This window comes from Callorhinus ursinus, unplaced genomic scaffold (genome assembly GCF_003265705.2).
Source record: "Callorhinus ursinus isolate GAN/ISIS: 27379988/994484 unplaced genomic scaffold, GSC_fseal_2.0 scaffold8, whole genome shotgun sequence".
Lineage (NCBI taxonomy): Eukaryota > Metazoa > Chordata > Mammalia > Carnivora > Otariidae > Callorhinus > Callorhinus ursinus.
Genome location: NW_027397070.1, coordinates 9008468 through 9024796, shown reverse-complemented (window position 1 = coordinate 9024796; position 16329 = coordinate 9008468). Strand labels below are relative to the sequence as shown.

General features: G+C 39.4%; 1 protein-coding gene across 10 annotated transcripts in view; it reads left to right on the top strand.

Annotated features, from left to right (window-relative positions):
• Positions 1-4232, top strand: part of HEATR5A (HEAT repeat containing 5A) — a 111414-nt gene extending 107182 nt beyond the window's left edge. For 9 of the 10 annotated variants that reach the window (XM_073895033.1, XM_025870204.2, XM_025870201.2 and 6 more), the window contains 2 exons: positions 2254-2467; positions 2759-4232. In XM_073895033.1, the coding sequence (XP_073751134.1) occupies positions 2254-2467; positions 2759-3066 (522 nt within the window). In that variant the 3' untranslated portion in view covers positions 3067-4232. The remainder of the gene's footprint in view (positions 1-2253; positions 2468-2758) is intronic. The other variant, XR_012378954.1, reaches the window with a different exon arrangement.
• The last annotated feature ends 12097 nt before the right edge of the window (positions 4233-16329 follow it).

Sequence of the window (16329 nt, the reverse complement as noted above, 5' to 3'; positions counted from 1 at the left end):
CAATTGGTGTTGAAGGATTTGCACAAAACCTTTGAGAACAGTCTTTTTTCCAGTATCCCAGTTAATGAGAAATGAGACACCAATTTCTGGGCCAGTGTTTTGATGATGGGCCCCCAGAGGGCTGCAATGCAGGAGGTATTGTTTTAGATACCATTTGTGTCTGATTTTTTATTCCCTTTTGCAATGAAACTTTCAGTGAAGCTATTGTGGAATCTTAAAGCCTTTTGGAAGCTTCTGCATAACAATTAAAATAGGTATCCCATTCTCTTTGTTTGATTTGAGAACCTTTGCTTTTAAATGCACTTCTTAAAAAAGTGACCTTGCTTAATTGGCACTTTATCCCTAATGGCCATTGTAATTCTAGGTTGCCTTTAGTAAGATTTTGCCATTCTTGTAGGTCTTTATAGCTACAGAGACTATAGTTTGTAGACATAAAATAAACAGGTGTGCCAGAAGGTGGGGTGCTCAACTTTTTGGAATTTAAGGATCCTATTTCTTTAAATATTTGGGTCTCTCAGAGCCAAACTAATCCCTAAGAGGGATGTGCTGCTGGGTTGGGGATTGCATGGTGTTTTACCATGTACTTCGTTGCATGGACTTTTTCTTGAGGTTGGTAGGTAATCTGTGTCAGTCTAACCCACTCTGTGACCCATTTATCCTAGATAGGAGTCCTAGAGTCAGGTAGCAAGCACTCTAACAGCTTTTACGTACTCTACCAGTGCCCACCAATTTTGCAGCTTTCTGGCTTCCTAGATTTCTGCCTGCACTAGCCTTTACTTCATGTGCACATCAACATACAAGGAGTGACCAAAGAGATGTTACTGCAGACTGGCCAGTAGAAGGCCTTGTATAAAACACCAGCAAATCCCAATGTGGATGTGGGGGCTGGGGAAAGAACTGAACCAACAGACCCCAACAAATAGGGACTGTAGACTAGGATTTCAAACAAATGGAGAACTGCCGACAGAACCACCAGTCCACATCTATGTTTCTCCTTTAACTCCCAAAGCCTTCAGAAGTTTCCTTCAGATCCCATCACTGCCACCAAATCTGTCAAGGAACAAAATTCAACTGAGTAAATTTTAAAGATCTTATTGGCTTGAAAAACAAACTGAGGGTTCTAGAGGGGAGGGGGTGGGGGGATGGGTTAGCCTGGTGATGGCTATTAAAGAGGGCACGTACTGCATGGAGCGCTGGGTGTTATACACAAACAATGAATCATGGAACACTACATCAAAAACTAATGATGTTGGGCGCCTGGGTGGCTCAGTTGGTTAAGCGACTGCCTTCGGCTCAGGTCATGATCCTGGAGTCCCGGATCGAGTCCCGCGTCGGGCTGCCTGCTCAGCAGGGAGTCTGCCTCTCCCTCTGACCCTCTTCCCTCTCGTGCTCTCTATCTCTCATTCTTTCTCTCTCAAATAAATAAATAAAATCTTGAAAAAAAAAATAATGATGTAATGTATGGTGATTAACATAACAATAAAAATTTAAAAAAGATCTTATTGGCTTTATTCAGCGATTCATGAATTGGGCAGCATCCCATATACCAAATAGAAAAGAGCTCTGAAGAGCTGTACAAAATCAAAGATTTATAGACAGAGGAAGGACAAGGAAGTTACTAGCAAAGAGTGGATTGTTTTGGGCAAAGCTACCTTCCTTAGGGGGATAGCTGGGGTCTGTCAGGCAGATTACCTCACTCTTGCTGACCAGGTAATTCCAGATTGACTGGTTTAAGATTCCAGTCCTGGGAGAGGTTGAAACTGTAATTAAGTTAGGTATTGAGTCTTGGTTTGGTAACATGGGCTTTGCCCAGGTGACTCCATTTTGCTCTGTTGTCCCTCTTTTTTTTTTTTTTTTTTAAGATTTTATTTATCTGACAGAGAGACACAGTGAGAGAGGGAACACAAGCAGGGGGAGTGGGAGAGGGAGAAGCAGGCTTCCCGCGGAGCAGGGAGCCCGATGTGGGGCTCGATCCCAGGTCCCCGGGATCATGACCTGAGCCGAAGGCGGACGCTTAACGACTGAGCCACCCAGGCACCCCTGTTGTCCCTCTTTTAACACCCGTTAGCACTTGGATTTCCACAATTAAAGATAAATTAGAAATAAATTTAAATGCCTTTTTTAGAGACTTTTCTTTAAAAAAAAGGTTTTAATTCACAATTTTTATTTCCTTTTCAAATTTATGTTACAGTCTGCATGTTAATATAAATTTATATTTACAGTTTATACTATTTTTGTTTCTTACCTAATTAGGTACAAATCAAGACCTATCAGCTCCTACTTTCCATTTTTCAGTATCCAAATCCAGCTGTCTCCTACCCGTACATTTACTCTTTAGTATCCTCTATTGTGGAAAAACTACAGGAAATAGACAAGAGAAAGCCTGAAGACACTACTGAGCTTCAGATCTTTCAAGAAGGCATAAAGGTCTTGGAAGCACTGGTAGCCATTGCAGAAGAACAGCACCGTAAGTGTCAGCACTAAATTCATACTAAGTAAGAATCTGTCCCAAATCAGAAATTTAATGTTATTTTAAATGTAAAACATTCAGTTGGTCACTTAACATTATATTTCCACATTCACTGAAAGGCAAGTGTTGTTAATTCCAAATATTGATATTATTTAGTGTTAATTTGAGAGGAGAGATTAGAAGGATCCTTTTTAGTGGGGAAAAATTTGTACAGGTAAGTGAGTTTACAACTTTATATATTAAAGACAACCTTCAACCCTGGACTTACATCATTTATTTACTTAACAGGTTCTCAGCTGGTGGCCTGTCTTCTGCCCATCCTCATTTCCTTCCTTTTGGATGATAATGCTCTGGGATCAGCAACTTCCGTAATGAAAAATTTACATGACTTTGCTTTGCAAAATCTCATGCAGATTGGGCCTCAGTATTCATCAGTTTTTAAAAATGTAATGGCTTCTTCTCCAGCCCTGAAAGCCCGCCTTGAGGCTGCTATCAAGGGCAATCAGGAAAATGTCAAAGTCAAGATACCAACATCTAAACATACCAAGAACCCTGGAAAGAATGCAAGCATCCAATTAAAGACCAATTTCCTCTGATTTTTTTGTTTTAATAGTAAGCACCTTAATAAAATACTTGATTATTTCCTTCTCTTTGGGGACAAAAGTGACATTTTAGACACAAGTGCACTTGGAGGTCTGGTTGATTGTCTTAAATAGCTGTGACTTTTCGAAGTAATATCAAACTTAACATTTTTTGTGGGTTTTTATTTTTTTTTCAATTTAATAAAACCACAGAGCTCTTGCCAGGAATTTCAAGAAAGTGCTAAAGAAGTAAACTCACTGAACAATCCATTGCTTTAGAAATGAAATGGATTTCTTCTGACAGTCCATACACACACGGTATACTTAATACTTTGGTAGATATAGATTTGACTTTAAATTATCTGCATTTATATTGTATCCCAATTGCTAATTTAAAATTCTGCCTTATTCAGTAATTATATTAGACTTTCTTGGACTTCTCAAACAACATAAATGATTGGAAACATATTTAGGAAACTTGGTTCAGAATTATCCAATATATAGTAGTACAAGTTAATTACAGCCCTACAGTGTGACTTAAGATCTGGTGTCTATAAATATCATGGCTTTTCACCACCTTTTGGTTTGGTTTGTATTGGGTTCACAAAATGGAAATTTTACTTTTTTTAAATAGAATAGGGCATCTCCACTTCAGTTTCTCACATGGATTTTCTGTTACCCCTGCTCCTGTCAAGTTTGTTTATTTTCATTTATGACAGACATTCATATTAATGAGTTTAATACAGATTCATATCTATATTTAGGTCAACTATGGGTTTATATAAAACAAATTTAGATCATCAACGAAGGCAGTATGTTTTTTTTATCATGAAACATATTTTAATATAGAAAAAATCTAATGATAGAGTCGTATTGGTTGAAAAAATATTTTTTAACTGCTGGTAATCACTGACTCTCCTTCCACTTCAGTGTTATATGTATTAATCAAGCACTATGTCACAACATAGCATTTCCCTGTTAAAAAATTAAAAACTGGAGTGATGGGGCATGTTCAGAATTGAGAAAACACTTTGAGTCAAGCAGGAACAATGTGATGTACTCTATTTTATTATGTTTGTATATAAATACTCTTGTAAATTGTTCAAAATGAAAACACTTGACAAAATCTAACACTACAATCAGTTTTTTTAATTTACATAAATAAAGCTAATTTTCCTTATCATTCTTGTATTTGAGATTATTTTGCCCACCAAATATGGCAGGTTAGTCTCACAGATTCCAGAAAATCAATTCTTTGGAGCAAATAATATCCCTTCTATGTAACTTTGCATTTTTCTCAGAGGATCCCATTCTTTGGAGCATTCTCTGCAATGGTTTGGATTTGCTGTCTTCGTAATTGTCTCTTCTTAATTGTCGCTTCTGTTTGCTTCACCTGAATTCCCTTCTCTCTATTGTATCTGGCAGACTCTCATTCCTTGTAAGCTTGGTTTAAATGTCACTTCCCCTTGTTAACTCTCCATAACACTTCTTGCCCTCCTCTTACACTAAGCAAAATTTTTTTTTTTTTAAGATTTTCTTCATTTGTGAGAGAGAGCGCGCATGAGCACAAGCAGGGGGAGCTGCAGGCAGAGGGAAAGGACCCTCGGATCCCGACTTCAGCCAAAGGCAGACAGCTTAACTACTGAGCCCCAGGCGTCCCTACAGGTGTTCCTACACCAAAAAAACTTTAACTGCTTCCTCACCAGTGTCCCTGGAGTGCTTTACACATTCTATGCATGGAACATCACACTGCATTTCAGTATCTCCCTTTTAGACCACCTTCTCAGGGAGGAATTTTTGTCTCATAACTGCCTTTGTGGCATCAACTAAATACTTAAATCACTGTTGAACTGCACTGATACAGGATGGATTTGAGCTCAGCAATCTCCTTTGTCAAGGCAAATGGGTGGTTCTTAGGATACAATTTACTGACTTTTGAGTTCTTTTGTCCGTTTGTTTCATTTAGTTCATTCTTAAACATTAAGATGTCTACTCATCATTTAGTGATATAGTTTCCTGAATTGTTTGGGTTAGAAGTGTTACCTGAATGTCAGTAGTTAATGAAAAAATATGTCCAGTGTCACGGAATTAAGTACTTTGAGTTAGGCACTATCCTATAGTCTTTTTCTTAAATGTATCACCTTGTTTAAAACAACACTAAATTAGTAAATATATTCTCAATTATAAGGAAATTAAGGTTTAACAGCTGGTATTTGAACCTATCTTTCAGATCCAGGGTCCATGCTGGAAACAAAAACAAGTACTCTGGCAGTCCTAATTACATCAAGCGTTAGCTTTTCTCCTTTTGCAGGGTTCCATATTCCCTCAGGAGCCTTCCTCACCCCTTGCCTAAGATGTTTTCAGTTGTATTTCTCCATATTGCCACCAGAAGCTTTCTGATCAATAGGGAAAAGGTTTTTGTTTTTGTTTTTTCTGGTAAATTGTGTCCTCCACAGTTTGTATGGGAATAAACTATGATTAGATATTGATGATTTAAGTTTTGATTTGTTTAAAGATGAATAATTTAATCTAAAAAATACATCAAAAATTATATCTGCCTTTATTTTAAAGAGTCTCCAGTTGTGATACAGCTGTTGCACTTTCACCAGCTTGGTTAGTCACTTGACTGAAACAAAATGGTGTATTTGTCTTGAGCTTTTTTTTTTTTTTTAAGATTTTATTTATTTGTCAGGGAGAGAGAGCAGGTGAGCACAAGCAGGGGAACTGCAGGCAGAGGGAGAAGCAGTCTCCCTGCTGAGCAAGGAGCCCGACACAGGATTTGGGATCATGACCCAAGCCGAAGGCAGACACCCAGCCAACTGAGCCACTCAGGCATCCTTAGCTTTTATTTTTCTAAGGGAAGAAGTAGAGCCACAGTTACTAGTTGAGTCCCATTCTATTTAATCCACTGCTTAAAAACATCATGGAAAGACCTAAAAAATAACATTGGATGTAACAGATTTCTATTAATAGCATTGAAGCAAAATATTAACTTCTATAAAACAGACTTCAAAGCCAACCTTAAAGGGAACATTAAGGCACTTAAATACAGTAAGTCCTGTAAAGAGTTCATAAGTGTAGGAGCACCTGATTGGCTCAGTTGGAAGAGCATGCAACTCTTGATCTTGGGGTTGTAAGTTTGAGGCCCATGTTGGGCGTAGAGTACTTAAATAAATAAACAAAAAAAGATAGAAGCATAGTGCTATGGGAGCCCAGAGAAGATTGACCAAGGCTTCCAAGATAGACTTAATTCAAGTCCATGGAATATCATGATACAGGCTTAGAGAATAGTACTTACTTGGGGGAATGCAAAACCTGAACAGTTCTTTGTAACAATTTTGAAGAGAATTCCCTCTATGCTGTATCCTAAGAATTCCCTTTGTCTTTTTATTATAACTTTAGGACCAAGGTAACTACATATCTTGCATTTTCTCCATCAGTTGAATATACTTTCCTCTTTACAAATAACTTGTTAACCCTGGGAATACCTCAATTTATCGGGAGAGTTTTACCTCTATGTTTGCTAGAAATACAGTTTTCCAACTCCCTGCTGTCTGACAGTGATCATCCACCGATTAATTAATTGTGTCTGTGTTGACTTTTTCTTTTTTTTTTTTAAGATTTTATTTATTTGAGAGCATGAGAGCGGGGAGGGTCAGAGGGAGAAGCAGACTCCCTGCCAAGCAGGGAGCCCAGTGCAGGACTCAATCCCAGGATTCTAGAATCACGACCCGAGCTGAAGGCAGCCACCCAACCGACTGAACCACCCAGGTGCCTGACTTTTCTGTTTACTAGTCTGTTTAACTGGTGCCTGCCTGTGCTTTTAGCTTTGAGGAAAATGGGAAATTTTGTGTTGTTTTGATTATATCCAGTACAGAACACAAATACAATCCCAAGTTCTGTACATTCAAAGGAGCTAGCTTTCTTTAATTGCATTTCTGTTTGGGTAGGACTCCTGCTTACTCTTCTCTTTGGGCACTATAAAATGATGATTCCACAGGCTATTTGGGGAAAATTCTTATTTTTTTAAAGATTTTATTTATTTATTTGAGAGAGAGAGAATGAGAGATAGCACGAGAGGGAAGAGGGTCAGAGGGAGAAGCAGACTCCCTGCTGATGTGTGACTCAGTCCCAGTACTCCAGGATCACCTGAGCTGAAGGCAGTCGCTTAACTAACTGAGCCACCCAGGCGCCCTGGGGAAAATTCTTATTACTTGATAGCCATTCTTCATATACATTCACATATCATTCTTTAAATAGATAATATATTCCCAAAAACCTTAGTTTTTGAAAAATGCTAACTATATTTTTTTAAGAAAATAGGCCATTGCTGCCAATTAAAAACTAATATTGACAATGTTTTACTTAATGGGATCAAAGTTTAACCACTTTTTTCTGAAAAAATATCTAGAGGCAAGAATAACTTGATAAGTGAATATATATATACACACACGTCAGAAGTAATGAATTGCTTTATAAAATAAAATATTCCAAGAAGGAACAAAAGTAATATTTTTTAAAGCAATTTAAAGTATGCCAGTGACACAGCAAGAGTAGTTTTTTTAGTGCTATTATTGGAGGTAGTGCAAGTGGCCTCAGAAAAAAACATGCATACACAGCCAAAACAGAGGCTCTCTACTAAACAATGAGACCTATAAACCCCAGTATTTCTGTTGGTTACTTGTTTCTGATCGTAACAAAGCTTTGGACCTTGTATTTTATAATCAAATGCTGGAGGAGTGCTCACCACTGATTGGTCTTCCCATACCTTTCCTCCCTTGTTTCAGGCAGTTACTAGAAACACATCTTCTAGGCCATTTTTTAAACACAAAAATAGATTTTTTCTATTTTCTTAAAAATAGATTTTCTAAGTTATGGAAATGCTTTTGTTTCAGCAGTCAACAGACCTATTGTAAGTTAATATCAAATGAAAAGTGGTTAGACAATGCACTTCCTATTCTCCAGTCAGCTGTGTTCTCCAGTCAGGGTACTCTGCCATTTGCTACATTTTTCATTGTAGATGTTTTTTTCTTTTCACTAGTAATGTGACCATTCTGATTTCTCAGTGTTGTACCAAAAATATTGTAGAATTGTCTACAATACTAAGATGTTTCCTTAGTTATTTGATTAATGCTCTTAACATGTACTGGGACTTCCAGAAATCACCTTAGAACCTGTCTCTGAGCAAACACATGCCTAAATCATTTATAACAGTTTCGAACTATTTTAAAAGGTTGTGAGTTTCGGGGCACCTGGGTGGCTCAGTCGTTAAGCATCTGCCTTCGGCTCTGGTAATCCCAGAGTCCTGGGATCAAGCCCCACATCAGACTCCCTGCTCCGTGGGAAGTCTGCTTCTCCTTCTCCCACTCCCCCTGCTTGTGTTCCCTCTCTCCCTGTGTCTCTCTCTCTCAAATAAATAAAAATCTTAAAAAAAAAAAAAAAAGGTTGGGAGTTTCCATGGTCTTCTTTGAAAACCTATCTAGCATATCTCATTATGTTAGTTTCATAATCATCTTCTATAATCATTTTAAAGTGCCTATTTGTCCATGGTTTCTTCACTATGACACCTAAAGCACTAGTTAAAATGTAGGTAAGTTGGACTTAATCAAAACTAAAAAACTTTTATGCTTCAGAGACCACTACCAAGGAAGTGAAAAGATAATCCACAGAATGGGAGGGAAAGCTTTGCAAATCCTCTAACAAGAGTCTAGTATCCAGAATATATAAAGAACTCTTAGAACTCAACAATGAAAAGACAATTTAAAATTGGGCAAAGGATTTAAATATACCTTTCTCCAAAGAGAGAAATTTGTACATATACAAATGGCTAATAAACACACAAAAAGATGTTCAACATCATTAGTCATTAGGGAAATGCAAAGCCACAGTGAGATGCCACTTATATCCACTGGGATGGCTATGATCAAAAAGATAATAACACCTGAGTGGCTCAGTTGTTTAAGTGTCCGACTCATGATCTCAGCTCAAGTCTTAATCTCAGGGTGTTGAGTTCAAGCCCCGAATGGAGCAAACTGGTTGAGCCTACTTAAAAAAAAAAAAAAGACAATAAGTGCTGTAAAGGATGTGTAGAAATTAGAACCTTTGTACGTTACTAGTGAGAATTAGTACAGCTGTTCTGGATGACAGTTTGGCCATTTCTCAAAAAGTTAAACGTAATTATGGTATGATCAGCAATTCCACTCCTAGGTATGAAAAAATTAAAAACAGTCACACACAGGCACCTGGCTGGCTCAGTGTGTAGAATGTACAGCTCTTAATCTTTTTTTTTTAAAGATTTTATTTATTTATTTGAGAGAGAGAGCACATGAGAGGGGGGAGGGTCAAAGGGAGAAGCAGACTCCCTGCTGAGCAGGGAGGCCAATGCGGGACTCAATCCTGGAACTCCAGGATCATGACCCCAGCCGAAGGCATCACCTAACCAACTGAGCCACCCAGGTGCCCCGCAGCTCTTAATCTTTTGAGTCATGAGTTCAAGTCCTACAGTGGGTATGGAGCCTACTTAAAAAAAAAATTTTTTTTAAACAGTTACACAAAAAATGTACATGAATAGTTATAGCATAATTATTGATAATAGCCAAAAAAGTGAGAACAACCCAAGTGTCCATCAACTGATGAATGTATAAAAATGTATATGTATAGTCACAATTGAATATTATTCAGCCATTAAAAAGGAATGAAGTGCTGATACATGTTACAATGTAGATGAATCTTATTATCTGATTCCATTTATATGAAATGTCCGTTTACATGAAATCTTTCTTTTTTTAAACTTTTTATTTATTTATTCATGAGAGACAGAGAGAGAGAGAGGCAGAGGGAGAAGCTTGCTCCCAAGGAACAGGGAGCCTGATGCGGGACTCGATCCCAGGACCCCGGGATCATGACCCAAGCTGAAGGCAGACGCTCAACCATCTGAGCCACCCAGGCACCCCATTTACATGAGATCTTATGAATAGGCAAATCTTTTTTTTTTTTAAGATTTTATTTGTCAGAGAGAGAGAGCACAAGCAGGGTGAGTGACAGGCAGAGGGAGAAGCAGGCTTCCCGCTGAGCAGGGAGCCAGATGCAGGACTCAATTCCAGGACCCTGGAATCATGACCTGAGCTGAAGGCAGACTCAAGGACTGAGCCACCCAGGTGCCCTGAATAAGCAAATCTGTACAGACAGAAAGTAGATTAGTGGTTGCCACGGGTTAGGGAAGGCTTGGGGTTGAGGAGTGCTAACGGGTATAGGGTTATCCTTTTGGAATGAAGAAAATGGTCTGGAATTGGTGATATCAGCTCCACAACCCAGTGAATATAATAAAAACCACAGAATAGTACACTTTAAAAGGGTGTATTGTGTGGCACAAATTTGTTATAGGTTGAATCATGTCTCCCAAAAAGATGTTTAAGTCCTAACCCCTAGAATGTCAGTAGCCTGACGCTGCCTCATAACACCTATGATATTCCCCTCGCTTCATCCCATCACATAGGCGTTTTATCATCTCATGTCATCACAAGAAGGCGAAGTTCAGTACAATTAGATATTTTGAGACAGAGACCACATTCACCTAACTTTTATTACAGTATATTGTTATGATTGTTCTATTTTATTATTATTGTTCATCTCTTGCTGTGCCTAATTTATAAGTTAACTTTATCATAAATATGTGTGTATAGGAAAAAGGATAGTATCTGTAGGATTCAGTACTATCCACGGTTTTAGACATTCACTAGGAGTCTTGCAACTTACCTGCCATAGATAAGGGGGAACTACTGTAGTTATATTTTGTTATGGTAGTCCTAGAAAACTCATACAGATTTATTTCTCAAGTTTTAAAAATGGAGTCAGGTGGATGGAGCTGCAGTGTATTATGCTAAGCAAAATAAATCAGAGACAAATATCATATAATCTCACTCATATGTAGAATTTAAGAAACAAAACAGATGAACATAGGGAGAGAGAAGCAAAACATAAGAGACTCTTAACTAGAGAGAACAAACAGGGTGGCTGGAGGGGAGGTGGGGGGTGGGCTAAGTGAGTGATGGGTATTAAGGAAGGCACCTATTGTGTTAAGCACTGGATGTTATATGTAAGTGATGAATCACTAAATTCTGAAACCAGTATTACATATATGTTAACTAGAATTTAAGTTAAAATTTGAAGAAAAAAATAAAAATAAAAATGGAGTCTTACAAAGAAGAGACCAAGCTATACTTGGCATATAGTAGTTGCTCAATATATAAAGTTAATTTGGTTTATTTTGAAGGGATGAAAGGGTACTGGGAACAGTGCTTTGTGTAGGTCAATTTTATTATGATAGAGTATAATTCTTTATTGCTTAAAAATCAGCAGACTAATATCTATCTTTTTAGTTATCTTACTTAATAGTGCTATTTCAATTCCCCAAACACATCAGATTCTCTTTTTCTTTTCTGCCTGTTGGCCATGGTATGGTGATATACCCAACTGAGTGATTTTAGGAAAGATACCTGAGTTTTCACTCTTCTCATCTACAAAATGTTCTTCCTCCTTCATATTTTGATAATGAGAATCAAACCAGAGTGCATGTGAACACACTTGGAACCCCAAGTGTAAAGCATTATTCTTCCAATACCATGGATTGTAGCTATCTATCTAATTTAAGCCTTACCCCAAAGTCTTCATTAAAATTACATCAAGGCCATGTTTACATGTCCAGTTATAAGAATCATCAGAAGATAGTTATAAAATCCAGATTTGTGCCTGGGTGGCTCAGTCGGTTAAGCGGCTGCCTTCGGCTCGGGTCATGATCGCGGGGTCCTGGGAACGAGCCCTGCATTGGGCTCCCTGCTCAGCGGGAAGCCTGCTTTGCCCTCTTCCTCTGCCTGCCGCTCGGCCTACTTGTGCTCTCTCTCCCTCTCTGTCAAATAAATAAAATCTTAAAAAAAAATCCGGATTTGGGGCTCACCCTAGAATTACTACATCAGAATCTTCAGAGGAGGGGCCTGAGACTTATTTTTAACTGCAGCCCATGTGACTCACATGATCTCACAAACAAGGGAAATTGTTCCCTGTCAAAACCTACTTATGTGTACTATGCCTGAAAACATCAGGAAAGCTTGTTGAAAAAAGTAAGTGCTGGGTGCCTAGGTGGCTCAGTCATTAAGCGTCTGCCTTTGGCTCGGTCATGATCCCAGGGTCCTAGGATCAAGCCCCACGTGGGGCTCCCTGCTCAGCAGGAAGCCTGCTTCTCCCTCTCCTACTCTCCCTGCTTGCGTTCCCTCTCTCGCTGTCTCTTTGTCAAATAAATAAAAATAAAATAAATAAAAAATAAAAAAATAAGTGCCTACCTAAAAAATAAATGCCAGAAGGTAATGAAATGCTAAAAACAAAAAAACCAATGGGGATATATCGAAGTATAAAATGTCCATTTGTCTACAGTGATATAAATAACTGAATAAGTGATGGAAAGCAGAAAATCTCCTATGTTGAAGAATTCCAAATAATTTATGTAGACATTCCAGCCTCGGGGAGGTGCAACTTAACTCCCCATCCCTTAGTGTGGGTTGCACATAGTGATTTTCTTTCAAAGAAAAGGGGAGGAAGAAAGAACTTTACAATGGAGAACGCGGAAAACACAACTTAACCCAGGTGATCAAGATTAACACCAATAAGTTATGTTGATCGTGTGTACCCTTGATATGTGATGAGAATGGCACTTCACCTCTGTGGTCTTCTTCCCAAAAACCCCATAACACCAGTCTCATTCTGAGAAAAACATCAGACAAGCCCAAATTGAGGGACATTATTTAAAATACCTAGCCAAGGGGCGCCTGGGTGGCTCAGTCGTTAAGCGTCTGCCTTTGGCTCAGGTCATGATCCCAGGGTCCTGGGATCGAGCCCCACATCGGGCTCCCTGCTCCTCAGGAAGCCTGCTTCTCCCTCTCCCACTCCCCCTGCTTGTGTTCCCCCTCTCGCTGTCTCTGTGTCAAATAAATAAATAAATCTTTAAAAAAAAAAACAAACCCACTTAGCCAATACTCTCCCAAACTGGCAAGGTCATCAAAAACAAGGAAAGTCTGAAAAACTAACAACCAAGAAGAACCTAAGGAGACACGACTAAATGTAATGTGACATTCTGGATGGGATCTTGGAACAGAAAAAGGGTATTAGATAAAAACTAAGGAAAATACAAAGTACGAACTTTAGTTAATAAAATGTCTATATTGGGGCACCTGGGTGGCTCAGGCGTTAAGCATCTGCCTTCAGCTCAGGTCATGATCCCAGGGTCCTGGGATCGAGCCCCGCGTCGTGCTCCTTGCTCAGCAGGAAGCCTGCTTCTCCCTCTCCCACTCCCCCTGCTTGTGTTCCCTCTCTCGCTGTGTCTCTCTCTGTCAAATGAATAAATAAAATCTTTAAATAAAATAAAATAAAATGTCTATATTGATTCACTACTTGTGGCAAATGTACCATACTAACGTACTATGTTAATAATAGTTAAAACCTGGGTATGTGGTATATGGCAACACTGTCCTATCTTCACAACTTTTCTATAAATCTACTATTCTAAATTTAAAAGTTTATTTAAAAAGAAAAAAATCTGGGGCACCTGGGTGGCTCAGTCGGTTAAGTGTCTGCCTTCAGCTCAGGTCATGATCCCAGGGTCCTGGGATCAAGCCTCGCATCAGGCTCCCTGCTCAGCCAGGAGCCTGCTTCTTTCTCTGCCCCTCTCCCCTGCTCATGCCCTCTCTCTCTCTCTCTCTCTCTCTCTCTCTCTGAAAGAAAGAAATAAAATCTTTAAAAAAAAATAAAAAGGAAAAAAGAGAAAAAATCTGATTCAGAATGTCAGGGGTAAGTTCTCAATAATTTGCATTTTTAGCTAGCACTTGTTTCTCAGAAGTACCACCTTAACTGAGGTCTGCTCCTAGTCTGGCCTTCAGCCTAAAGCAGAATAGCTGTGAGGCCACATGACCACTGCCTGCAGTAAGTTTGCTGATTAACACTTTAACAAGTATTTGCAAAGTAGGTCAGTTCAGTCTCTGTTCACCTGTGGTTTTAGGTATTAGAAGAGCAGGTAACTCTGTCCCTGGTCACCAGCAGGAAAAGGTGTGGTAGGATAGAAAAGTAGGTACTTGTCTTCCATTTTGAGAGTAACACCCATCTTAATGAGTGTCAAAACACCTTCGTCACTCCCATTTTATTTATGCCACTGTTTCCATGTACCACTTCCTTGGGCTCTATCCCAGATGAAAGAAATTAAGTGCCAAATTCTACCCCACAATATGAGTTGGTGAAAATGGCTACAATAAATAATGTTGTTCCTGGACCTTTGTTTCCAGTAGTCTTTTCTTTAGTCTTAATCCTCAACTCATCACATTCCTAATGCTTTCTCTCATTCCTTCACGCAGATAACAACAGTGCCTCTTGCAGGTGAGAAGACTACTGCATTGAATGGGATACTGTAGAGTTTAGGTAAGTGATCATAAAGCTCTAGGTCTAACAGCTACTGATCCCTAGTATTTATGCTACTTTATTAAAAACTCAGTATCCAGGAGGAGAAAACTGGCAAGAACAGGGCAGATCTCAGACCTAGTAGGACAAAGAACACTGCTGGGAGTTCTTTTTAAGTCCTTGGAAAACATATAACCACCAATGTCAGGTGATAAAGTTTTTTCATTACATGGTCATTACCACATGGGTCTGTGTGTGTGTGTATGGCCATGGCTACATTTCTTCCCTTATCAGAAGAATGATGATGCTTTTCTTTCTACCATACTCTTTTCTCTGAGGACAGGGAAAGAATATATCCTTCTCTTCAGTGTTTACAATCCATACTCTTGCTGATTAATTTCTATACGTTCTTTATGTTCTCTGCTGCAGTATTGCTCAGCCCACCTGCACACATGGGCCTCTTCATCTTTGCACAAGGCTTGAGTTTTCTTAACCTCTTCTATTCCTCACTCAGCTTCCCTCCCCTTTGTTCACTCTGTTCTGTTCAGAGTCTAGAAATAGAGACCTGGTTTCACAATTGATTCATGATGACCTTGAGTGAGATCATTGCTAATTAAAAATTATCGTATCGGGAGCCTGGGTGGCTCAGTTGGTTAAGCGACTCCCTTCGGTTCAGGTCATGATCCTGGAGTCCCAGGATCGAGTCCCGCATCAGGCTCCCTGCTCAGCAGGGAGTCTGCTTCTCCCTCTGACCTTCCCTCTCGTGCTCTCTATCTCTCATTCTCTCTCTCTATCTCAATAAGTAAATAAAAATCTTTAAAAAAAATAAAATAAATAAAAATTATCGTATCTGGGGCGCCTGGGTGGCTCAGTTGGTTAAGCGACTGCCTTCGGCTCAGGTCATGATTCCGGAGTCCCGGGATCGAGTCCCACATCGGGCTCCCTGCTCGGCAGGGAGTCTGTTCCTCCCTCTGACCCTCTTCCCTCTCGTGCTCTCTATCTCTCATTCTCTCTCTCTCAAATAAATAAAATCTTTAAAAAAAAAAATTATCGTATCTGGGGCACTTGAGTGGCTCAGTCATTGGGTGTCTGCCTTTGGTTCAGGTCATGATCTCCGGGTCCTGGGATCGAGCCCCGCATAGGGCTCCCTGCTCTGCGGAAAGCCTGCTTTTCCCTCTCCCTCTGCCCCTGCTTGTGTTCCCTCTCTCGCTGTGTCTCTGTCAAAAAAATAAAAAAATCTTAAAAAAAAAATTATCATATCTGTGAAAAGCACTTCCCTTGAACTCAGATGTTAAACAACCACAACAGAAACATAAGCCACCTATTGTGTGCAATACACTGTGTGAATGAATATAAGGAAGTACCAGCAAAGCACTGAATTCTAGCACCAGTGGATCTGGATTCTAATTAAAGATCTGCCACTGACTAATTTTTTAGCTTGGGCAAGTCAGCCTCCTGGGCTGCGGTTTCTTTGCAGAACAGTTAAGTGTACTAAAACAAACAACAACAAAAAACAGTTGAGTGTGGTGTGACCAACTATCCCAGTTTGCTTAGGAGCCCCAGTTTCAGCACTGAAAGTTCTGTGTCCCAGCAAAGTTTTCAGTACCAGGTAAACCAGCATGGTTCGTTACTCTACTGGAAGGCTTTCTGAGATCCTTTCTAATTCTGATACTTCCGGGTCTAAGGCTCAGAAATGCTGCCTATGTCCTTTTGAGGGTGTGGACAGACAGGGAGGGTGGAGACTCTATGCAAAGAACTTGAAAGACTTCCTGCCACCTGACCTGTGATTCACAGGGGATGCTGCAGGGCCTCATTCCTAACATCTCAGGGAAAAGAGATCAG